Consider the following 24,736-nt stretch of genomic DNA (forward strand, 5'->3'; position numbering starts at 1 on the left):
AATATGTGCATTCAGATTCACAGACTCTTAATCGTAATTCACGTCTTAATATTCAGATGTGCTATCAGATTCAAATGTTTTAAACTTAATAAAAACAAATGACTACTAAATAAGAGTTTTTACAAGTTCATACTTCACAGAGCTGTCTATATGTTCTGCCAAAAATAACCAACATAAAAATCAACAGAAAAGAATTTTCTTTTCTTTTCAGTTTAAGTCCTCATCTCATTCTTCCCCAGCAACAACTATTCATTAAAGGAAGAACTAAAAAAACATTTTTTAAAAAAAAAGGAGGAAAAGGAAGAATTGTATGGGAAAGGAACTAAAAATACCCAGCTGTAATCCCTGTCCCACGTCCATAAAAAGGGAAAGTAAAAAAGATGGAAATAAACGTAACCCCCCCCCCCCCAAATCCTCCGGCGCAACACCAATATAAGATATCCAATGGTTGAATCTAAGAGAATTGATGCAATTTTATCAAAATGTCAGGACTGAGCAGGACAAATCTGAGATGGCAAAAACTTGATAAGACTTTCTTCTTTTTGAAATGAACAGCAGAAGATACCTGCTGTAAGAAAGCTGCCTTCGTCCTAAACGAAACTTCAAGAAATTCAGCCTCTTTTTTAAGTCTTCGTATCCGTTCAAGGTCAGAACAGGCAGCTTTCAAGTGCTCCTTCTGTGAACTAGTGCTTGACATATGCAGCTCCTGAAGCAATACCTCTAGCCTTACCAAAGCCTCTTCGACACTCTCCAGTGCCTAAAATGAAATGTCAAAAACTGTATCTTCAGATCCATAATTTAATCCTTAAGACAGAGGAAAGAGGCACCTTACAATGTGCCATTGGAATCAAGGTGAAGCACTTTTATAAGTCAGATTTTATGCCAGAAATAGGAATTGATACAAAAATATAATCAATGAAAGAAGCTGATTGCCTTTTACACTTTGTTTAAAAAATAAAAAGAAAAAGGAAATGAAATGAGCTGCACGATTACTTTGGTTTGGTTGCAAGATAACACAGGGAGAACGAACCAACTAAAGAAAGTTAGAGCCAAAAAAAACTTCATTTGAATAATAAAGCCTGGGGAAACCAATTGAAGAGCAAGGTCTCGCTCCCTTCCTTCTCTTTCACACATAAAGGTATGTGTCTTCTATCCAAAGAAAATTATCCAAACCCAACAAGTAAAAGGTACCAATGAAATCCTCAACTACTTTATCCTCCTAATCAAGAGTAATACTAATTTTGAATAATCAGAGGTTGCACATTCCTTTTGTGTTCTATTTTTGTTTTTTTTTGACAATGTAACATGTATATTTGTATTAATCAATCTTCAGCACAAGGGAAGTGCTGGAAGCCAAAAGAAAGAGTTTACAAAAGCCTACAAGCTCCCTATTACACTCATTGCTCTTCTTACAAGGAATCTAGGACCTGTAGAATTGACTCTAAGTCGTCACTATATTCTGCTTTACACCAAAAACAAAAAAGAAGAATACAATTCATCTTGATTTTCTGAATAGAACTAGTTGAATCCTCAAAACATCTTGCGTTCCTCTCCTTCCATATTGTCCACCAAATAGTTGCAGGGACAATTTTCCATCTGTCTTTGTTGGAAGCAGTGCACTTCCCCCCTTCATTCCAGCTTGACAATAGTTCAGATGTTCTTCCTGGCATTGACCATCTAATGCTTCTGAGGTTGATGAATAAGTCCCACAACTGACTAGTCACTCTACAATGTAGAAACAAATGGCTGATTGTCTCTACCTCTTGGCCACATAAGTAACACCTCGAGCATATTGACATTCCCCTTCTCCTCAGGTTATCATGTGTTAAAACTGCTTCTCTAACTACCAGCCAAGAAAAACATGCCACTTTGTATGGTATCTTGACCTTCCATATGTGTTTCCAAGGCCATAGATTGACTTGTCCACTATCTTGGTTTAGGTACTTGTAGGCTGAGCTGACTGTGTACACCCCACTGCTGTTTTTGCTCCAACTAAGCGTATCATCTCCCTCATGGAGTCTATTACATAGCTCCAGATTGTTAAAGAAATCTGTAATTCTGGGTTACTCCCAATCATGTAAAGGTCTTCTGAAGGTGAGATTCCATGTATGTGTACCCCGAAGTTCATGTACTGTAGCTCTATGTTGTTGATTCAGGGCATAAATGTCTGGAAAAAGATTCATAAGACAACCAAATCCTAACCAGTTATCTTCCCAAAAAAGAGTTTTCCTTCCATCTCTTACGTTGAATTGAAGCTTGTCAGCAAAATTTGTCCACAGATTCCTTATTGTTCTCCACAAGCTGGTACCATAAGCATTGTTTACCTGCTTAGTCATCCAGAATCCTTCCTTTTCATATTTAGCCTTTATTACCTTGTTCCACAAAGCTTGATCCTCCCTGGTAAACCTCCAAAGCCACTTCATCAACAGGCTTTTATTCTGCATTCTCAAGTTCCTGACCCCCAGACCTCCCTTGATCCTCCCTGGTAAACCTCCAAAGCCACTTCATCAACAGGCTTTTATTCTGCATTCCTTTTGTGTTCTATTTAGTTTCTTTTTTCTTTCAGTTTGCTTTTTGGGAAAATGTTGTGGACAAATGTAAATAAATAATAATGTTCCCTTTTTTAAGGCTTGAACTTTTTCGATTGAGAGGGAGCACATTAAAAGTATCAAAGAAGACAGAGATCCTAAATTCGAGTCACTGCCATTTGACATCAAATAGTTCCACATGTTGGTCTATGGAAAAAATTCGACCCGCACTTTAAGGGGGTGTATTAAGTAAATAGAGAAAGGTTTAAATTTTAAGGAAGCGGTCTGACAACTCAACCATACAATTAAAGATTGAGATACCATCTCGCTATAACTTAGAAATATAAGGAAGAGATAACCATATTAGAGCAGGAATTGATTAGCCACTAGCAGTCTAGCACACATGTTACTTCTCCGCTGACTGCTGAGGTCCTGGAAAGTAGTGAAATGAAGGTTATCGTTCTGCCACATACTGACTGCACAAAATTCAGATACATTCCATCATTAGCATTTTGATAGATCTCAACCCTAGATTGGCACGGCAATTTCACTTCATGTCACTATCCGAAATTGTAAATTCAGTTGTTGATCCAAGTTCCACGAGAGTTCCAATTCAGGCCAAATGATATTTAGCTAACAAATGTTACCTAGGCTTGTAGAAGGTCTAGAAATGAAAGTTAAAGGGGTGTGTTGAGAGCATGTTAAGGATTGCTTTCCCCAATACATTTCTAAAACAGAAAGAGATGATGGCGCAACAAATCCAGAGGGACTCAAGAACATGGAGATCCCTGGGACCTGAGGTATACTCTACAAACTAAATGTCACCCCCATTCCCCATGGGTGAGGAGTGGAGTGTTCTCAATAAACTCATAATACCACAAGCTTCTGGTGAGGGAGGAGTCGAGCTTCCTGTATATTTCAGTTTGGATTTCTAGGGCACCAAAAAAGATATGCTTCTTCGCTTGGTTGGCAGCGAGGGGGGAAACTTAGAAAGCTGAGAGTTTAATAAAGAGTAGGATTACATTGCTGGTGCTTTAGGTGCAAACATTCAGGCAGAGACTTTGATCACCTCTTATTGCGTTGTCAGATGGCTACACGATTGTTATGGGAAGTCTTCAACTGGTTCGGTGTGCAACAGACAATGTCATGTCCAATGAAGGATACGCTACATAGCTGGGCCTTCAGACGAAGGAAGAGAATATGCAGGTTATGGGAGGTTGCCCCTTAGCCATCATGTTGATTCTGCGGAGGAGAGAAATAAAAGAGCTTTTGAAGGAATAGACTTGAAGACTCTTTATCCACCTCCACGTCCAAGGAATTAGAGAGGCACTCTTAAATATTATCACATCGCATGAGGATAAATGCAACAGAAAATGCTTCATTTATAAGAGGTAATACCTTATCAAAGGAATCTGTTTCTTTCTTGATCTGTGAATAAGCTCCAGTGCGAGTCCTGTCCATGTTTTTTAGCATTGTTATCAACATGATTTCCATATCACATGTGACTGAGTTTGTATTGCCAAAGCATTTGACCAAAATGCCATTAATTATCAGAATGAAATGACTATCACAACAAGAAAATAAACAATAACTATGAACAAAGAAAAACTATTGACGTTAAATAAGCCAGGCTTACTCCGGACATTTTGAAATTTACTAGGATAAAACATAGATTCAAATAAATACAATAATATAATTCACTCATATGGTACCCAACAGTGTGGCTTAGTGGTCAATGAATTGGGTACTAACCTAAGAGACTGGGTTCAAATCCTAGAATGCTCTGATACCAAGTTAAAAGGTGTATACCGATTCATCTAAAAGATTAAGGGGTCGTTTGGTATGATGGTAAGTAAAAATAATTCTGGGATAAAAATTTAGTACCGTCTTGATAAATGGACCTTGGGCCTAACTCAACCCCAAAAGCTAGCTTATGAGGTGAGGATTGCCCAACACCATATAAGGAAACCAAGGACCTCAAATCCCGGATAACTCAACACCCCCCACCCTCACGCCCAAGCATGCAAACTGGAGCGTGGACAATATAAATGGGGGCCCAACATAGATAACAATAATTGGGATGGGCCTGGCTTTGATACCATGATAAATGAACCTTGGGCCTAACTCAACCCCAAAAGCTAGCTTATGAGGTGAGGATTGTCCAAGACCATATAAGGAGACCAAGGACCTCATATCCCTCCAATGTGGGATAACTCAACACGTCTTATCCCTTGTTTGGTTACTAATCCTAGGATAAGTTATCCCAGGATAAAAAATAGTACCGGGATAACTTATACCTGCCAGAGGGTGGAATAGTAATCCCAGAATAAGTTATCCCGGATAAAGCAATAAAACTAACAATCCCAGGATTAATACAACATACCAAATAGTCAATAAGAAATAATACCAGGATAACTAATCTCAGCATAACTAATCTCAGTATAACTAATCCCTGCATAACTTGTCTTCAAACCAAACAACCCCTAAGTTGTTAGAGAGGAACACTCCTATTCATTATTTTACATCTTCAACGAGGTGGACCAAGTACAATACATGTCAATGATTCAAAGTTTGTGTATGTTTCCTGAGAGATATAATTAGTTCAATAATGACTAGGATCAAGTATAGATCAGTCATCAGTCTAAATCTGTAAATTGAAAAAGCACAAGCCTTTATAGGTAGATATAAACAATAACAGTCAGAACACAAAAAGGGAGAGAAAAAAAGAGAGGGAGAGGAAGAAAGTCAGCATTAGCTCATTTTTAACTTACTTCTCAATTCCAAGATCTTCCCTGCACTTCTTAAGCTTGTTATGCCTGTAACATTTATGTTAACACATTGTTACTAATTTCCTTTATATTCACTTAATTGATTGAATATTTCCAGCTTCCTTACCCAGTTGAAAGAAATCTTGCTGCCTTGACATGAGAAGGGTTCTCCAGCCATTTACTGTATTTGATGAAACTCTGGGTCCAGTAAGAACACACATCTAATACTAGTGAGATAGCTTCCAAATTTGGAGCACCTTCTTGTTTACTTTTGTGCCCAATAGTGCGGATGGAATTAGCAGTAATGCCTGGATAAAAAGGAAGCCAGTCTAGCTCTTCACACACAACCTATCATGTAAGGATATTTCAGCTTTATATGCCACATAAGTGTCCTAATGACAATTTCTTCATAAGAATGCTAACCTCCACGTACAGTTGATAAGAGCTTATTGATGCAAGTTGAGGATAATATAGTACGCTGCCCCCAATTAGATACCTATTTAGAATTTAAAAGGAAAAGTTGGATATAATGGAGCGTATATCAGTATAGTCTAAGATCAATGAACGAAGAGGACAAAAATAAATTACCTAATTAATTCTTCAACGGGCTCGTCAAGAGTACCAAATCCATTTTCAGAAAGAAAAGCCTGTGTGCTTCTTCCCAAAGCAATAAAGAAACCAAATATAGCCAGATCTTTTTCCAGAACCTATGATGTATCAGCAATAAATATAAAAACCCGACTCCAATGTTCAAATGACATATTCAAGTGGGAAATGTGTAAGGGAAAGACCTCACATAAAGGTGTAGCAAAATTATTACATCTCATACAGCTTTACTGCATTATTATGCCACGGTAATTTATCCTTGAACTGAGACTTATATTAGCCTCAATACCTTCTACAATATATTGATTAATCCTCCACTTGGCCACCTCCCCGAGACAAGGTTAACATACAATGTTTCTGCATCTGTAAGCTTTTCTCAGGACATTTCAGAAAGCACCACAGTGCATGTGGTGTTTAAGGACGACACACTAACATATTGAATTACATTGACATACTGAAAATGTGCCAAACCCATTTTTTTAGCATCAATTTACATCCTTCTTTAACAGTACTAACTACAAAAGAAAACTTATAGTGAGTAACATTAGACTTCTAAATCAATGGAATGTATACAACAACAACAACGACAACAACAACAACAACAACGCCTTAGTCCCAAACAAGTTGGGGTCGGCAATATGAATCCTCATTCCTTTCATTTAGCTCAACTCATATCTTCATCATTATCGAAATAAAATAAAAGTGCAAGCAAAAAAGATATATATATATATATAGTAGTAGTAGTAACAACAACAACAACAACAATAATAATAATATTAAAAATAATAACAACAACAACAATAGAAGTTCTCTACCAAGTCTAAAATTGATGGAATGTATATCTATACAAAAAGCAACTTGTAGCGCATGGAAACTTACTATTTCGCTTGTTCTAACTTATAAATGAACTTAGGTAAATATCCATGAGTCACCTCTTTGAAAGAAATTCGAGCGAGGTGTCACATAAGAAGAAGAGCTTTGTTCTAACCTCGATACTCTCACTTGTGGTGAGTCTGGACCATATTCTCTCTCGATCTATAGCTCGCTGAAGCTGCTTTTGGACAAGACTCACCCAGAATATAACCTCGTCAGTTCCTGAATCATTTTGTACTCTACATGCTGCAGCTCTGGGACCAAAATGGACAAGAAATTCTCTACGCAGACCAATAGGCTTCACGGAATGATAAGCCTGTCGGAGAGGAATAAATTCGACGAGCATGTTCATCAATCTTCCAAGTGTGTCTGGAATAACAGACGAAAATTGTGTACACGACAGTTTTGCAGCACCAAGTTTCATAACCGCTGCAATGCAACTGAGTGCAAGCATAAGGAGTGATACAGCACCTGCATTTCCCGGGGACAAAGATTTTTGCTTTCTGGTCCTGAACAGAGAGGAACCTATTTAAGCATCAATTAATACACGCATATATATATATATATATATATATATATATATATATATATATATATATATGCGCAGAATATCAATGTATTCATGGTTCTTTCAGTCAGTACATACACTGTAGTAGCAGCAGCAAATCGCTGATCCTTCTCAAAATAATTCACAAAGGTGGTAACCACTGCTGGAATTTGCTCAGACCAAAACCAATCATAAGCTTCAGGTTGCTTGGCTAATAAACTATCTCTAATCACGCTCTCCAACGGAGCAGATTGCCTCGATAAACTTCATTGATGCAAAAATCACATCAGAATAATATGTTTCAAATCAAATGGCACTAGAGAGGGAAATGAAGCCGTTCAAATCAACCAAACCAAAAAATTGAAGAGTAGGAACCAACACAATAAAAAAATAAAGAACGGAGTAAATTTAAAAGAGCCTGCAGTTCCACACCAAAAAGCAATGGGAGAACATCCTACATTTTTATCTAGCTTAATATAAGCACTATGCATTGTGCTGTAGCTAAATTCAGCTTAATGCACTCACTGACATATACCAGAACCCCAATTCAGTAATACATAGCATTCATTTATATAGTTGTGGGAGGTAAGTGTCAACAATCATCTTATCCTAGGGTCAATACTAGATAATAAATAATGAACAAGTAAAACAAGAACTCATAGCACTGAATATTCTCTTCTCCTATATAGCAAAGGATGAAACTTGAATACTTGATCAAGGGATAGTATAAGGAGATGAGGACAAACTCAGGAAAGATAAAAAACAAAAATAGAATTCAGGTGTACGAGCTAAATGACAAGCAATTTCTCTGAGAATCCCCTCTTTCTCGGAGACTGAACGAAGTGGCACCGGAAATCAGAGACTGTTAGTGAACTTCTGGCTACCAACAGACAGTTGTCATCCTGAGGAGAAGGAACTTAAAACATGTCCAGATTAGGTTATTTGGAATTCCCGCTCCTACGGTAGGACGATTTATTTGTCAAGATTGGAAAAGGGTGTGGCGCAACGTAGATATAGATGCCGATGCCAGTCAACTGATATGAGAAAAGCTGAGTTCTTAAGTAGCAGGAATGACTACCATCAACGTTATCAGTGGAAGTCGACAAAATAGCAATCAAGATCCTACAATTAATAGATCGGAAATAGACTAGACTTCCATGTTGATCGGAAGTGAAATTGCTAGAAATGTACCACATTGAGAAATATAACGATAGTACTATATGACAAGGTATAAAGGATATAGGTGTCAGATATTTGTCTAACACGTCACAAATTCTCAATTATTTCCCTCGTATATCTTATTTATCGCCTGGTCCAAGACATCTAATGAAAAACTACTCACTTCGCATTCACCAGCGACATATGAAAAGAGAAGATATTGTCATCGAAATACTAAGTTGGCCAAAATACCAATCAAAAAAAAAATACTATGTTGGCCTTCTATGCTGGTTACGTCGATCAGATTATTGTTTGAAGCAGTCTACCCAACATGGTTTAGTAAATACAGCATAGTTATTCAAGAGTTTGGCAAGACTCGTGCTGAAGCTGATCATTTATTCGTACTGTTCCACTACTATGACATGAACTACATTTACTTAGTAAATTGTGATTGTGCATGGAACATGCTTACTTATCACGAATGCAGGTCCACTTGGTGGGTAGGTGCTCACTAGGTGTCAGTCACGGCCTTCTGAGTTTAAGTCGAGACAGGAAGCAACATCAGTGTCCTGAAAGACCACTCTTTCGTCTAAGGATGCCTAACTGCCGCACCAATCATTCGGGGGGAGGCGGGACACAGCGAGGTAGGTAGTCAAGCAAAAACGCGTTTTGACTATCAAAAATTAGCTCGCCAATACAACTTTCAACCTACACACCTAAAAGGTTTTATAGGTCTGAAATCTTTTAAATTCACTGCATCTTCCTTTATAATTAAAGCAATAAAAGAAGCATTACACCTTGTTAAGTGCCCCTCTGATAAAAATCATTGAAAGCTCTCAGAAGGTCTTCTTACAGTGGCTCAACATTCTGGAAGAAGGTCACTATAAATTAACCTAGTCGTGGAAGCTTTATTGGGAGCAGTTTTTCATAATACTTTCAACCTTTAGCTCCGAGAAAAGGATTTCTGCAACGAGTCACTGTTCTGCTGTGAAAACCCAGAAGTTACTAAATTGAGAACTTCATAAGTTTATCTTGCCAAAATCCTCAAATCATTCCCATTCACTATTGATCTATCAACGATGCTATATGCCTATATCTTTGCTCTGTATTTGCCATTTTCTGGAAATGAATGCACGATCATGTCTTCTCAATATGCTAAAGGCATCTTGATTTTTTCCCTCCATGATGCTTCTTTAGCCTTAGCCTACTCTTTCAGGACTATTTAGAACGCCATTCTCAATTCAGTTTCCATCTAGGTTGTACTAGTCCGAAACTCGGTAGATAAATGGCTAGCCCCTCTATCCTTCTCCACTTATTCTTTCAAAAAAATCTTCTTTTTTTGGTCTTATTAAAAAAAAATCAGATTGATCCACCCAAATTCTGTTTTATTATACTCTTCAAATCATTCTTCACTACATCTTCTGCCCCGTCACAAAATCAAGGCTTCTTCAAGTATCCTCATTCTCATAGTCTGATCACACATGGAATTTATGAGCAGATTTAAATAGTATAGTACTCCAGGAAATATCCAAATATAAAGAATCCTCTTGGAGGCAAAAATCTAGAATTCTATGGTTAAAGCAGGGCGATAAGAACACAAAATTCTTTCACAAGATGGCCAATGCACATAGGAGATTCAACACCATAGACAAGTTGGAGATTAATGGGATTGAAGTCACTGATCCAGTAGAAATTAAAGGAGAAATCATCTCCTTTTATAAACAGCTATACTCTGAGACAGAAGCACGGAGGCCTAATTTTACTCTCTCAGAATTTTGCTACAATTACAGATGAGGAGCATAGTTGGCTGGAGAGACCTTTTGAGGAACAAGAAGTTCTCCATAGTTTAAAGCTATGTGCTATAGACAAAGCGTCAGGTCCTGATGGTTTTTCGATGGGGTTTTTCATTGCCTGCTGGGATTTTCTGAAGGTCGACATCCTACAAACTATGTCACTCTCTGGGAATTTTTGAGAAGAGTTTAAATGCCACCTACGTGACGCTTATACCCAAGAAGAGTGGAGCCAAGGAATTAAGAGACTTCAGACCAATCAGTCTGATTGGGGGCATCTACAAGATTATTTCCAAGACTCTAGCAAAAAGACTTAAGAAGGTGGTAGACAAGATTGTGAACAAGCATCATCAAATGGCTTTTCTCAAGGGAAGACAGATTATGGATGCTGCCCTCATAGCTAATGAATGTGTTGATAGTAGACAGAAGGAGAAGAAACCAGGGATCCTATGCAAACTAGATATCGAAAAGGCATTTGATCATGTTAATTGGAGGTACCTGATCAATATTCTGAAAGTTATGGGTTTGGGGAATAAATGGCTTAAATAGATCTTTTTTTGTATCAGTACAGTGAAGTTTTTTGTCTTAATTAATGGATCTCCTAAAGGCTTCTTCTCTTCAATGAGGGGTTTAAGGCAAGGAGACCCTCTATCTCCTTTCCTCTTTATTTTAGCCATGGAAGGGTTGAGTAGCATGATGAGAGCCTCTACTATCAGTGGTTGCTTGAAGGGATTTGAAGTACAGAACATAATTAATAGCATGGAGATTTCGCATCTGTTGTATGCAGATGATGCTCTGGTTCTTTGTGATGCCGAACCTGCCCAGCTAATGCATTTGAGGTTGGTTCTCACAGTCTTTGAAGGTATCTCAGGTTTTCATGTTAACTGGAGAAAGAGCATGTTGGTGCCTATTAATGCAGTTCCAAACAGTCCAATTCTAGCTGGCATTTTGGGTTGTGAAGTAGGAAATTTACCAACTAAGTATTTGGGATTATCTTTGGGTTCCAAGAACAAAGTTGCAGATATATGGGAAGGGGTACTTGATAAATGTGAAAAGAGACTTACAAGGTGGAAAGCACAATAATTATCCTTAGGGAGAAGGATCATTTTAGTGAGTTGTGTCCTAGACTCCCTACCCACCTACATCTTGTCCTTATTTCCTATCCCAGCCAAAGTAAGGAGAAGAATTGACCAGCTGAGAAGGAACTTTATTTGGGAAGGCAACAGGGAGTCCAAAGGCTCCCATATTGTTAACTGGAACACTCTCATCTCTAGCAAGAGAGTTGGCGGTCTAGGCATTAGAAACTTAAGTGTGCATAACAAGAGCCTCTTAATGAAACGGTTGTGGAGATTCAACACTGAGAAACAAGCCTTATGGAGACAAGTTGTCAACTGCAGGTATGAGCAATCAGGACACTGGAGCACCAAACCAGTGAGAATTCCTTATGGAGTTGGCAATTGGAAAGCCATCAGGAATCTATGGGATGAGTTTACAACAAACACAGGGTTTAGGATAATGGGAGGATGGTATCATTCTGGCATGATGATTGGATTGGTCATGGAGCATTGAAAGATCTTTTTCCTGATCTATTCAATCTCACCACTTCACCTAATGCCACAGTAGAAGAAACATGGAGCTCCCAGGGCTGGAACCTAATTTTCAGAAGGCTTCTCAACGACTGGGAAGTCACTAGAGCTACTGAGATTCTCAAAATGCTAGAAGGTTTTGCAGGATTAAGTGAGGCGAAGGATTCTCTTACATGGAAAGGAGGCAGCGGCTCTAAATTTACAGTCAATGCAGCATACAACTATCTATCATCTAGAGGACACCCCAACTATCCTTGGCCTTGGAAAAAGATTTGGAAGATCAAAGCACCATTCAAAGTTATTTGCTTTTCATGGTTATTGGTAAGAAAAGCCTGCCTCACTCTAGAAATTCTCCAAAGAAGAGGTATTCAGACCAACTCTACATGCTTTCTATGTCAACAGGAAGATGAAACCAATGAGCATCTTTTCTTACATTGTGTTATTACTAGACAACTTTGGCAGCTCTTTATAGCACTAGCTGGTATTGTTTGGGTAATGCCCAAAGACACCATTGGCCTGATATGCAGCTGGAACAGTATTAGGGGATGAACCTGTCACAAGGAATGGTGGAAGATTGTTCCAGCTTGCATATGGTGGACAGTTTGGAAGGAGAGGAATGCAAGATGTTTTGAAGGCAAGAGCAGTTCAACACAGAAAATCAAGAGTTCTTGTATTTCTCTTTTTCATTTTTGGTGTAAAGAACAATTGATAGGTGATGTAGAATCACTACTAGGCCTTTTTGATTCTCTGTAAGATTTTCAGGGGCTGTACTTGTAAATATTAGATACCAACCCCGTTTTTGGGGTGCTGAAGAATATAATTGTTACCTTTTTCAACAAAAAAAAAAAAAAAAAATAGAGCTACGGGTTGCTTTATTAAAAATTAAAATTCTAAAAAGAATAGCTTTTGAAGTAGTAAATTACTCAGTTCTATTTTACATGATAATCTAATCTTTTTGCTCTGTTCCAAAAGCTTGGCTTCTTTTTATATTTGAAAATTTTTTAACTGTAACATTCCTATTTTATCCTTAATGACATGCTCTTATAGGAATGACAGGGCATGTTGAAAACCACAAGATTTTAATGGTACTCTAGATATGTTACACATATTTAGCTTATATGCAAAAAGTATTTCTTTCTTAAACCCCATGCTCCCAACAAATGGAGAGAGTATTAGCATGTACAAAATACGAGTTTTTGACCAATATTGTCCCTTATATTTGAGGGTAGGTCTATTTTGGTCCCTTAAATATAGCCCTGAGCATATTTAGTCCCTTAAATATGCTAAAGTGGAGCACCTTTAGTCTCACTGACACAATATGTTCAAAAACTAACGGTGTTACCCAACTCTGATTCATGAAGCAAATCTTCTGCTCTGAAGCAAAATGTTTCCTCTTCTTTTATTGGATAACGCAAATTATCACTTTAATTCCTCATTTTTAGATAATATCTTCTAAAATTTTGACCTTGAAAATATCCCTTTCTGTGCCAGTTTTCAAAAAGAAAATGACACTGTATAGTCGTTGTAAAAATAATAGCCGAAAAAATATATAAAATTTATACATTTTTTTGTATATATATACATTTAAAAATTTCGGTTGATTATTCCAAAAAGAAAAGTTAGAATTTGAAAAAAAATAGAGCTGCCAGGATCACTTCTAGGCATATTATTGAAGCAAACGAATAACTAGGTTGTATTATCATTTTTAGCCCGTGCCAGAAACTATTTACATCTGGTAGCGGAAAAAGTATATAAAATTTGTATAATTTTTGTATATTAACATACAAAATATAAATATATATATATATACAAAAAAATATACAAATTTTATACATTGTTTTGGCTATTATTTTTACAGCGGCTATACGGTGTCATTTTCTCATTGAAAACTAGCACAAAAGGGGATATTTTCAAGGTCAAAATTTTAGAAGACATTATCTAAAAATGAGGAATTAAAGTGATAATTTGCGTTATCCAATAAAAAGAGAGGAAACATTTTGCTTCAGAGCAGAAGATTTGCTTCATTAATCAGAGTTGGGTAACATCGTTAGTTTTTTAACACATTGTGTCAGTGAGACTAAAGGTGCTCCACTTTAGCATACTTAAGGGACTAAATATGCTCGGGGCTATATTTGAGGGACCAAAATAGACCTACCCTCAAAGATAAGGGACAATATTGGCCAAAATGACATGTAAAGGGTTCCAATTACTGAAAATGAACAACATTTTCAGAAAACTAAAAGGGGAAAGTATGACAATGTTTTTAGGATAGATACTAACTTTCTTATAAATCAAATCTGTTAGCAATGTCTAGAGTTCCAACAATGCATATTAATACTTCTACCTTGCAAACAAATAAGAAAATGGGGGTGCCTTTTATGAAGGAAAATGTTTTTCATCAAAAATGTTATCCATAGAAAATGCTATACCTTAGGAAATTATTCTGGACCATTCTAATATTTAGTTGGATATAAAAGGAAGTGACATATGATAATAGTACAAGAAATAGGGTATGATGGCAGTGTTCTATTGATATATTTGAGAATTAAAGGCTGATAACAATGCATAAATGGTGATCGGAACAAGTGATATGAAGTGAGAGTTGAGATATTTGTAAAGGAAAAAGACTTCCGTCCATACATGACCAAAGTGATTTTCCTCCTTTTGTTGGAAAATACCTAACTTGAAAAGATATTTTTCACAATTTAAAGTGACCAAATGCAGAAAAATCAGAAAACTATTTTCCAATGCACCAAATACATCCTATAACCTATATGAAGTCAAAATCATCAACCATATATCACTAGTAAGATGCGACAGCAGAAGGTTATGCTTCTCACTCTTGGTACAGAGTTTTTACCTATTCCATTAAAGTACAATGAATTACCTTCTCTGCGTGAAAATGTTGATATCATTATCTCTTTCATCTCCTCGAGATGAAATCTCATTTGCTGCTTGCAGTAGAGAATATACAGATGCCTGAAAAAAGGATACAATGAAACCACATTGGAAAATAACATCATACAGTACAAAAATGAAATCTCAACATAAAACTACTGATAATGAACAGAATTATAAACTTTCGACAGCGCAGAAACCAAAATTCCATGGAAAGTATTTTTAAAGTGTCTATTAGAATCTTCACTATTAAAAGATTGTAAGGGGGAAAGAACAAATTGAGATGTTAGTAGAATGGAGTCTTTCTTTACTTTCAAAAAAGAAAAGAAAAAAGAGAACAGGTTTAAAAACGACAAGCATACTATTCACCGCCAATTCTTTTTTCTAACATTCTTAGCAAGCTAGAAATGCATACCCAAACTTGCATAGATCTACAACTATCATTACTTAATTTTTCACACATACGAAACCTAAAGAATGACATGAGAGTATTTACTTCTTGTGCATTTATATTAATGCCTCAAGTACTGGTTGCACAGCGCCCTATGCATCTAAACACTAAAAAAATGAGCAAGCAGTAGAAAAATGAAGAGTATAAAGTTACCAACCTGATAAGATAACACCTTGATCCACGCAGTTCTATCACCGCCCAACCAGGCAGTTGAAAACCACGATACCCTGGATAATGAGCCTTGTTGTCTAATTCCCAACTCTATTACTCTAGCAGCATCATGCAGTGACTGGACAAGTCCAGAACCGATCTCTTCACCTTGCATAGATAGATCTAGTTTTAGTCTCCTTTCCTCCATATCACTGCTAGTAGATGGTCCGGGACTGCCATTAACTGACACCCCATCCTCAGCAGAAGCAAAAGGCAATAGGTGTAGTATTCTTGATGTTCGAGGAGTAATCCTATGTTTCCTAGAATCGGGTGATGTGCGGTTAAGATCACAATTTCCACCCTGTAACAAATAAAGTTTTGTTTGGCATCTTCTCCTTGTATTGCATTGATTGTATATCAGGTGATCCAATCCTACTACTTTCCTGTTGAAATAATAGTTTCTCACTGCTTTAACTGAAGGCCATGAACTAAAAGAACTGAAATAAAAGAGCACAATCAGCCAAAAGTTAATGTAACTTTAAGAAGAAATTAATATTGAAAGATCCAATGGATCTAAGATATTGTGGAAACTCATATTTAAGTAGTATAAGAATGATTAACTAGACAAGGACTTTCTCTGCTAAACATGTACTAAATCAGTGATCAGTAATCCTCTGTATCTATTTACGACACAGTCTTTCAGATCAGTGTATGAATCTTCACTTTTCAGATCAATGTATTAATCATCAGATCTCTTTGTCAATGTCAGGACATTACAAGTCAAGATGTCATTCTGGATAAATGGCTGAAACTTCAACATTAATCCTGTCATTCAAGATGTCACTATTTCAACATTACTATTTCCAGAAACATTAATACAGGGAAGTGCCAGAAGTAGCTAGTAAATACTAGCCACGATCCAAATTAGGAATAGCAGATGTGAAGGTTTTGGGGATGAAGTGAAGAACAATCCATGTCATGGTGTGGTGCTTACTGGTTGACTTTCTTTTCTTTCTTTTTTCTTGATAACCGAGAAATCCATAGTTTCCAACTTCGAAACTCGGTAGATAATGCATCATGCCCTCTATTCTACTCCACTTAAATAACAAACTTGGTTCACCGATCAGGATTCAAGCCCGTGACATGTGCAAAGCACATATTCACCGTTGTACTACCTTTGCCATTGAACCAAAGCACTAATATTCGAAATGTGGTGCTTATTAGTAGACTGTTATGAATCACCTTTGCTTATTCCTAAGCTCGTTATTAGCTCATAATTGGAGTGAGCAACAGATCCAAGTATTCCTATAACTAAATGAAAGAGGAAGTGTTTTCAATCTTAAATGCCTGCTTTACAACGAAACACTTCCATACTATTCACACACAAAGGCCCTTAAAAATTAGCCCCTATCATATCAGGTGACTCAAAACACTTCTCCAGCACAGCATCACCATCACAAATAGTAAGTTTTCATCACCATCCAACCAGAAGCGATTCAGGATTAAAACTCTATGGGTTCAGGCTTTAAGGTTCTTAACATTTTATTTTTAAAGTTATGGGTTCATATATTCTATTTATTACAATTTTAATGAATTTTTACACAAAAATTTATACTTAGTATTGGGTTCAGGTGAACTACAAAGCTGCATCCGCCCCTGCACATCCAACTGTACAGCAAGACAGGAAGTAAAATTGATGAATTTTGGTTCATAATTCCTGGCAGAATTTATGGCTGAACGGAGCACTTCGTAGTCACAATCTTCATAACAATTTAGGTTTAGCATAAAAAAATCCTACAAATTGATTTACAATTCCAGCTTTTCCATTTGTTTAAGCACTACAATAGCCATTAATACCATGTTTCAGCTATAAATTCAACTAAATTCTCATTACTCTTTTACCAGAAAAAAACGGTCATGAATTATGCGATTCAGCGAGTATTTCAGTTATTAAGATATGATAATAATAATAATAATAATAATAATAATAATAATAATAATAATAATAATAATAATAATAATAATAATAATAAACAGCTATAGAAAACTGAGGCAGATACAAACAGCATAAATTACCTAGAGCAAGGAGGATACTGATGCTGGAGCTTCAACGACATCAGCGTCGAACGAAGAATAAGAGAAAAAAAATTAGTGAGAAAATTCAAGTTTGAGTGTTTTGCAGGAAAAGAGGAAGAAATTGTGGGAAATCAAAATGGTGGTGCAGTTTATGAACTAGCAGGGGAACTGACGTGGTTTATCCGTAGACGTGGGGAGACGCTTGATCACATAACTCAGTATGCCTCGATTCTTCAAAATATTTTTGAAAAATTAAAATAGTCAATTACTCATACTCTAAACATTCATTATTTAGAAAAAAGGTCAAATTTGCCTGAATTATTGAAAATTGATAATTTTGCCCTCCATCTATTTTTCTAGGAGTGCTATCGTCACTAGTCTAAGTGACTCAAAAATCTCGTGCTCACTATTGCAAAGGCATATTTGGACCAAAAATAATTATTGATATAATTATCTCATCTCACATAGTTAGTTATTTTTACTTTTTTTCTTAAAATAGAGATTTCTTTTGAGTTATTGAAACAATCGTTAAGTTATCTTATGGTAACCTAGATAAGTAACAAAATCCCGCTTCCAATAGTTTATGAATATTTTTGAGCATTTTCTGTTGTTTTAACTATGTTTATATTCGAATGGATCAATTGTTAGAATAAAATTATTACATTTCAAATAATTTAGGGGTAATTTGTGGCCTATTTTCCCCTTTTTATAGTGAATATCAAAATACAAATAATATAAATTGCTAGTGCAATAAAAAGTCAATCCAGTAATTCTTTATTCTTTGTCTTACGTCATAAAAAAAAAAGGTTTCCCTTCCTCTTTCTTCTTGGTTTTTCACTCTTACTGCGCACTGCATCTTCTTAGCTTCCTCTGAAGGGCTTTAGGTCTCACAATTAATCTAAAATTAGCATCTTTCGTTCCTTTGAACAGCAATTTGTTTAATGGAAATGAGAAGGATAGCAAACTGAAAAGCAATTTGTTGGCTGGTAATGATCATAATATGGTGCATAAATGTACTTCACTTTTCAGAAGACTGCACTTTCTCGCCCCCAATTCTTCCTCTACTGCTGCTGTTATTGGTAATAAATGCTTTTTTCCAATTTATTTGATTTCTTATTCAAATTTTTACTGCAAGTTTTTTCAGTATTAAGTAAAATGTTTTCTGGAAAATGTCTTATTTTCTAGTTTCTGGTTGGGTTTAATGTATAAAGTAGGTGATATATGGTAATCATACAAGATGGAGGATTTGGGGCATAGGTATATGATAAGTATTTTGGTGACATTCTTTTGGGGGCTAAAGATTGAAATCAGTGTCTAGGTGTTTGTTGAAACAAGTAATATGGATAAAAGTTGGATATTTGGAAAGGAAATGACTTTGCCCGTTGCTGAAGGAAATCATTTTTTCCCTTTTGGCTGAATTACCAAACAATGGTAAATAATTTTTTCATGAAAAACATTTTCTTACCGCTATACCAGACACACCTATATGTCTGAAGTAGTTCCTTTCTTTTATGAATTTTTTTTAATTTATAGAATTGAAGCACATTTATGTTGCCTCGGTGCTGGAATTGTAAGGAAAATTCATTTGTTTTTAATACTTGGTTAAACGTGACAGAGAGGCCTGTTGTAAGATCTCTTGGTGATTCACTTTATACTACTGTTAATCAAGTTGGCTGTCACAGTCGCTATGAGAAGATTGGCAAAGTAAAACTAGCTCAGGACCTAGCCGGTTTGGTTCAAGAATGTTTTAACATGGAGAAGAAGAATAATCCCAAAGTATCTAAGAACTTGGTGCCTATGGTTGAGAAGTCAATTGATCTTGAGGAGAAGAAACATGGAGTGTCGTTGGCACAGAACTTAGCCAGCTTGGTGGAAGAGTCTTATAATCTTGATGAAAGTAAACCCGTGAATCGGGTGGAACATAAAAGATTACTTGAACTACGCATAAAAAAGAGAGTTAAGGAACAGTATGTAAATGGGAAGTTTCAGAACCTCATAAAGAAAGTGATTGCCAATCCAAAAACACTTTGTGATGCTTTTGATAGTATGCGGTTGAGTTCCAATGTTGATCTAGCATCAGATATTGAGAATTTGCCTTTTGAAGCCATGGCTGAAGAGCTTTCTTGTGGGAATTTTGATGTGAGTGCTAACACATATTCAATCTCAACAAGGGGCTCAAAGAAAGAAGTCCTTGTTTTTCCAAATGTAAAACTCAAAGTTGTTGAGGAAGCAATCAGAATTGTATTAGAAGTTGTCTACCGACCTCATTTTTCGAAGATATCACATGGTTGCCGTAGTGGAAGGAGCCATTTATCTGCTCTTAAATACATTCGCAAAGAGATAATTAATCCCAAGTGGTGGTTCACCCTGCCAGTTTGCAAAAAGCTTGACGATCGTATCCTAGGTAAGCTCTTTTCAGTCATGGAAGATAAGATAGATGATCCTTTCCTATATGCATTACTGTGTAGTATGTTTGACTGTGGGGTATTGAACTTAGAATTTGGTGGTTTTCCAAAAGGACATGGTCTCCCGCAAGAAGGAGTGTTGTCTCCAATTTTAATGAACATATATCTTGACCTCTTTGACCATGAAATGTACAGGTTGTCAATGAGATATGAAGCTATTGATAAAGGATCAAGCGCTGAGGAAGGTCTGGCCAACTCCATGCTACGCAGTTGGTTTAGGAGACAGATATCTGGTAATGGTTCTCAAGAATGCAATGGTATGGGCAACTCTGGAATTAGGGTGCATTGTTGCCGCTTCATGGATGAGATTCTTATTGCCATCTCTGGTCCCAAAGAGGTGGCTGTTGCCATTAAGTCTGAAACTGAAAATTACTTTAAGAATTCTCTTCATTTAGAATTTGAAAATGAAATAGATGTTTTTCCATGTGATGGGCCTACTGGCATTCGCTTTTTGGGAAGTGTGGTTAAAAGAAGCCTGAAAGAGAGTCCGGCTGTAAAGGCTGTTCACAAATTGAAGGAAAAGGTAACATTATTTTCTTTGCAGAAAGAGCACTCGTGGAATATCGGGACAGCAAGAATTGGCAAGAAATGGCTGGCTCATGGTCTGAAGAAAGTAAAAGAATCGGAGATTAAGCATCTCTCTGATGGTAGCTCCCTTTTGAGCCAAATCTCGTGTTTTAGAAAAGATGGGATGGAAACTGATCATTGGTACAAAGTCTTACTAAAAGTTTGGATGCAAAATAAAAATGTTAAATGCGACAGGAATGAGGATATTATATTATCTAAGCATATTGTCGAACCAGCTCTCCCTCAAGATTTAAGAGATTCGTACTATGAGTTTCAGAAGCGTGTTCAGGAATATATATCTTCTGAAACAGCTTCTACTCTTGAACTGTTGCCAAACTCCAACTCTTCAACATTAGTGACGCAGATCATAGCTCCAATCAGCATCATAAGGAAGCGACTTTTTCGATATGGGTTGACAAATTCTGAAGGATATCCTCGGCCATGTCATCTGCTAGTTTTTTGGGATGACAATGAAATCATTGACTGGTATTCAGGTTTAATATGCCGGTGGCTGAGATGGTATGCTGAGTGTGACAACTTTAATGAGGTAAAGCTCACTATTTGTAATCAACTAAGGATGTCCTGCATCAGAACTCTGGCAATAAAGTATAGAATACATGAGACTGAGATAGAGAAGAAATTTGATTTTGAATTAAGCAGAATTCCTGCAACTGAAGATATTGAGCTTGAGATAACCAATGAAGCAACAAATTCTGAAGCTTTTGATGATGATGCCTTAATGTATGGAATAGCATACAGTGGACTATGTTTATTCTCTTTGGCAAGAATGGTGAGTCACACACGTCCTTGCAATTGCTTCGTTATAGGATGCATGGCTGCAGCTCCTCGTGTATACACTCTTCACGTGATGGAAAGACAAAGGTTCCCTGGTTGGAAGACTGGATTTTCTAGTTGTATCCATCCCAGTTTACATAGAAGGCGACTTGGGTTGTGTAAACATCATCTAAAGGATCTTCTTCTCGGACACATTTCACTTCAATCTATTAATTTCGGTGCTTGGAGATGAAAGAACCTCTCCTGCTGCAAAGTGGTAAATCTTCTGCGTAGATGGATTGGAGAAGACAGAGAGATGGGAAACCATGTAATTTTGAGACACTGGTTTTATTGTCTATCTGTGATTGAAGTAATCCATCATTTGACTTCGGAAATGTCCAAATTATGATACTCAAATTCGCTGTGGCAAATCATGCTAAAAGCTCAAATTTTGTTAGCGTAGCTGTTCGTGAAAGTCGTATGATGTTGGTCTGATGCTGAAAAAATGAGATAGTTCAAAGAAACTCATGTTAAGGTAAATTTTATTGTATCCACTCCCTGAAAGCCGAGTTAAGTTTATTTTCCTGCTCAGTTTAGGTAGTTATATTATTTTCGTGTGTTTCACTTTTCAGATCTGTATTTCCTGGAACTTTCACTGACCTGGATATTCTGGAAAATTGTGAGGAATGTATATTTGGCAAAAAAAAAACTTGAGACTTTCAATTACAATTTGTTTCAGCTTAGGTAATTAGAATTCGTTTAAAAACGGTATTACTGCTAGGTAAAATTTTCTTGATTGGTTTTGGTTCCTTTTTTGGATAATTTCCAATTCATTACATATAAATCAAACAAAGATCTTTCTGCAACTTTTGTTTTGAAATGTGTGATACAAAACTAACCTTATGCTCTGATGTGGAGGAATTTGGGAAAACTTTTATTATTATTAAATCATCTTTCTAAAACCTTTATATATAGCGGTAAATAAGTGATTATAAATCAAGGAACAAAATATATAATTTGATTATGTAAAGCATAAGTTTCATAAAACTCTTGCGAAATATTATTTAAATCATCTTTATTATAAGTATCAAAAAATCAAGTTTTAAACCGGTTCCATTTATTACAAAAAAATTCTTTTTGAATATAAATTCTTGCTTGTGACCCTGGACTAAAATCTATTTGGTGTGGATCATTAAACATCATTGGGGTTGAAATCCATTTCGGACGCAGAAGGAATATCCTTATCAGAAATATTATCACTATCCTGAACAATATTTGTTTGGGGGTTAAGAAATTTCTTGCTGGAGTTGTACTTTTATTTAAAAGACGTTATTAACCTCTAATAAAGAATAAGGAGCAGAATATTCAAATTTCTTTTTTGAGTTTTCAAAAGGTTTTGAAGAACTTGAACTAGTACTTGCAGCCAAATTTATAATTTTTTCACGAAGTTTATCATCAGTAGCTTCTTTTAATCGAGTGTAGGTTGGCGATAATCCGTACGGCCTTCCCAATCTAGCTAAAAACAGATATCACCGATTTATCGGGAACTGGAATTATTTCACACATCTGCTGACCCTTATATGTCCACCGAGGTTTTCACCAGTTAAAGATCTCTAATTTTAACATGATCGAGTGTACCCAATCTAACTAATTCAGTATCTTTAAGTTTAAAGACTGACGGTAATCTGCACAATCAGTAAGGATATAAGAATCGAAATATACAAGAATTTTTTATATAGTTTAATGACTGTATGGAAGGTCTAACCTTTTACTCAAGCAAGGGGTCTGTCTTATTCTAATACATACTTTCATTGAGCCCATGTGTCTAGCAGTTCTAACCGTGAAAGAAGGCGCCCTTTTCAACTCATTTAACGGGCTAAGGTTCACGGCTGGCTAGACGAAGCCACTAAGGCAAAGCCAATGAGAGTAGTGCTAGAATAGACTATACCACCATCTCGAAATCAAGTCAAAATACTATATATAAAACTCCTTTATATTTTGATAGAGGCCACATCTTTCATGGTTTATATAGGAGAGAAGTTAGATATTCAACATAGATATGAAGTCTCTTAGCCAGACATAGTCACGGCCATAGAGGAGAGACTAGAAGAAATACTATAAGTAAGAAAAAAATACCTTATGAGGCCGGGATACAAGGCCTGAATACGAAGAACTTGAGATTTTATTTACTTGAACTTCGATTACAGAATAGTACTTACAATTGAGAGAGAGAGAGAGAGAGAGAGAGAGAGAGAGAGGGAGATTTAAGAGAGAGAGGGTTTTGGCTTCTTTCTTCCTCTCTGAAAGGATGAACGTATAGATAGAAAAAGAAAAAGAATCTTTAAACAGTAAAAAGGGTCCCACATACTGGGTCCTTATACAGTGTTTCTACTGTACAAAATAGTATTTCTACTGTTGAAACAGTATATCTACTGTTTGAGTGGGGTCCGGCAGCTTCACTGTGTTGTGGGGTCCGGCGGCTTCACTGTGCTGGTCGTTTTTCTAACTCTTTCATTTTGCTGAGGAATTCTTCCGCATCTTGTAAGGCTTCATCAGATAATATCTTCTCTGATTCAATAGGTTAAGAGTCATCTGCGATATCATCGTTGCTGGTCTCACTTTGCATTGAAGTGTCTAATTTCTCATGTTGATTGATGGAACGAAGCAAATTTCTTTTTACTTCTTCCAAATAGTCATTAATCATTTCTTCTTTATCCCCTTCTTGAAAGGAGATCTTTCTGGCAATGTGCTGAACTGAGCTATCATCAATTTTCTCTTTCTGAGGGTTGCTGGAATATTTTTGGATTTTTGTTTTAATGGAATCCAAAAGTTCATGACCGTATAACGTCTTTGTTTTGAGATCTTTTTTCATCAGTTTATCCCACAAATTATTATAAAAGGTCTTGTATAAACAAGGAATCTGTTCCTCAGTGAATCCTACCTCTAGAGTCCATTTATGAATCCAAGGAATAGAGAATTCTAAAAAGAAATATATCTGGTCAATCTTTTCTAAGTAACAGATATGATCTGTGTGGTATAACTCGTTTAGAACTGGTGAAACTTTTGCCCATTCTTTGTATAACATAAGAAATGGATCAGGTAATATCTTGACTGTCGGACCGTGGTATGACCACCAGTTTAGAAACCAATAAGGAATGGGCTCTACAAATATCTTTGCACATACCTTTACGAACCAAGTATGCTTGTGTCTATCATTATTGTAATAGAGCACTTTATCAAAGATTTGGATATAATCCCAATAAGTAAAATTCATACGGGACTTGTTAAGGCTTATTTGCCTTTCTTTCATTATAGATATACCCCAATCTTCAATAATTATAATCTGTTTGATGATGATTTTCGAGAATTTATAAACGTTCTCGTCTGTGCTATAATCAGAAAAGTGCTGAAATTCTTCACTGCCAGTACTGGTGAGAATAGTCTCATAATAAGAACGGGTTTTGTATGACTCACCCGGATAATAAAGTCCATTTATCAA

General features: G+C 36.3%; 2 protein-coding genes across 7 annotated transcripts in view; one reads left to right on the forward strand and one right to left on the reverse strand.

The window, feature by feature from the left end:
* The window catches only part of LOC104112429 (uncharacterized), a 29,261-nt gene extending 11,578 nt beyond the window's left edge, over positions 1–17,683 (reverse strand). Inside the window, exons 1-11 of one of the 6 annotated variants that reach the window (XR_011409281.1) lie at positions 17,432–17,678; positions 15,363–15,852; positions 14,744–14,835; positions 7,422–7,586; positions 6,891–7,284; positions 5,885–6,003; positions 5,720–5,792; positions 5,424–5,644; positions 5,300–5,344; positions 3,927–3,981; positions 566–757 (exon numbers count right to left, since the gene is read on the reverse strand). Coding sequence is in view for 5 of the 6 variants with exons in the window: in XM_009622353.4 (XP_009620648.1) it covers positions 566–757; positions 3,927–3,981; positions 5,300–5,344; positions 5,424–5,644; positions 5,720–5,792; positions 5,885–6,003; positions 6,891–7,284; positions 7,422–7,586; positions 14,744–14,835; positions 15,363–15,852; positions 17,432–17,472 (1,887 nt within the window). In the remaining variant the exon portion in view is untranslated. Of the gene's footprint in view, positions 1–565; positions 758–3,926; positions 3,982–5,299; positions 5,345–5,423; positions 5,645–5,719; positions 5,793–5,884; positions 6,004–6,890; positions 7,285–7,421; positions 7,587–14,743; positions 14,836–15,362; positions 15,853–17,431 lie in introns of all 6 variants that reach the window. The other 5 variants (XM_009622353.4, XM_009622352.4, XM_009622351.4 and 2 more) reach the window with 5 other exon arrangements.
* Positions 17,684–18,054: 371 nt separating this feature from the next.
* On the forward strand, positions 18,055–22,172 carry LOC104112426 (nuclear intron maturase 4, mitochondrial). Its single transcript, XM_009622348.4, has 2 exons — positions 18,055–18,510; positions 19,047–22,172. The coding sequence occupies exons 1-2, from the start codon at positions 18,432–18,434 to the stop codon at positions 21,488–21,490; spliced, it is 2,523 nt and encodes an 840-aa protein (XP_009620643.1). The 5' UTR covers positions 18,055–18,431; the 3' UTR covers positions 21,491–22,172.
* Positions 22,173–24,736: the final 2,564 nt, after the last annotated feature.

The sequence above is a fragment of the Nicotiana tomentosiformis genome, chromosome 7, assembly GCF_000390325.3.
Source record: "Nicotiana tomentosiformis chromosome 7, ASM39032v3, whole genome shotgun sequence".
In the NCBI taxonomy this organism is placed as follows: Eukaryota; Viridiplantae; Streptophyta; class Magnoliopsida; order Solanales; family Solanaceae; genus Nicotiana; species Nicotiana tomentosiformis.

Bases quoted from the DNA above. Each gene is read 5' to 3' on its own strand.
- LOC104112426 (XM_009622348.4), top strand. From the start codon at position 18,432: ATGGTGCATAAATGTACTTCACTTTTCAGAAGACTGCACTTTCTCGCC. The intron at 18,511-19,046 runs GTAATAAATGCT...TAAACGTGACAG, and splicing joins CTCTACTGCTGCTGTTATTG to AGAGGCCTGTTGTAAGATCT.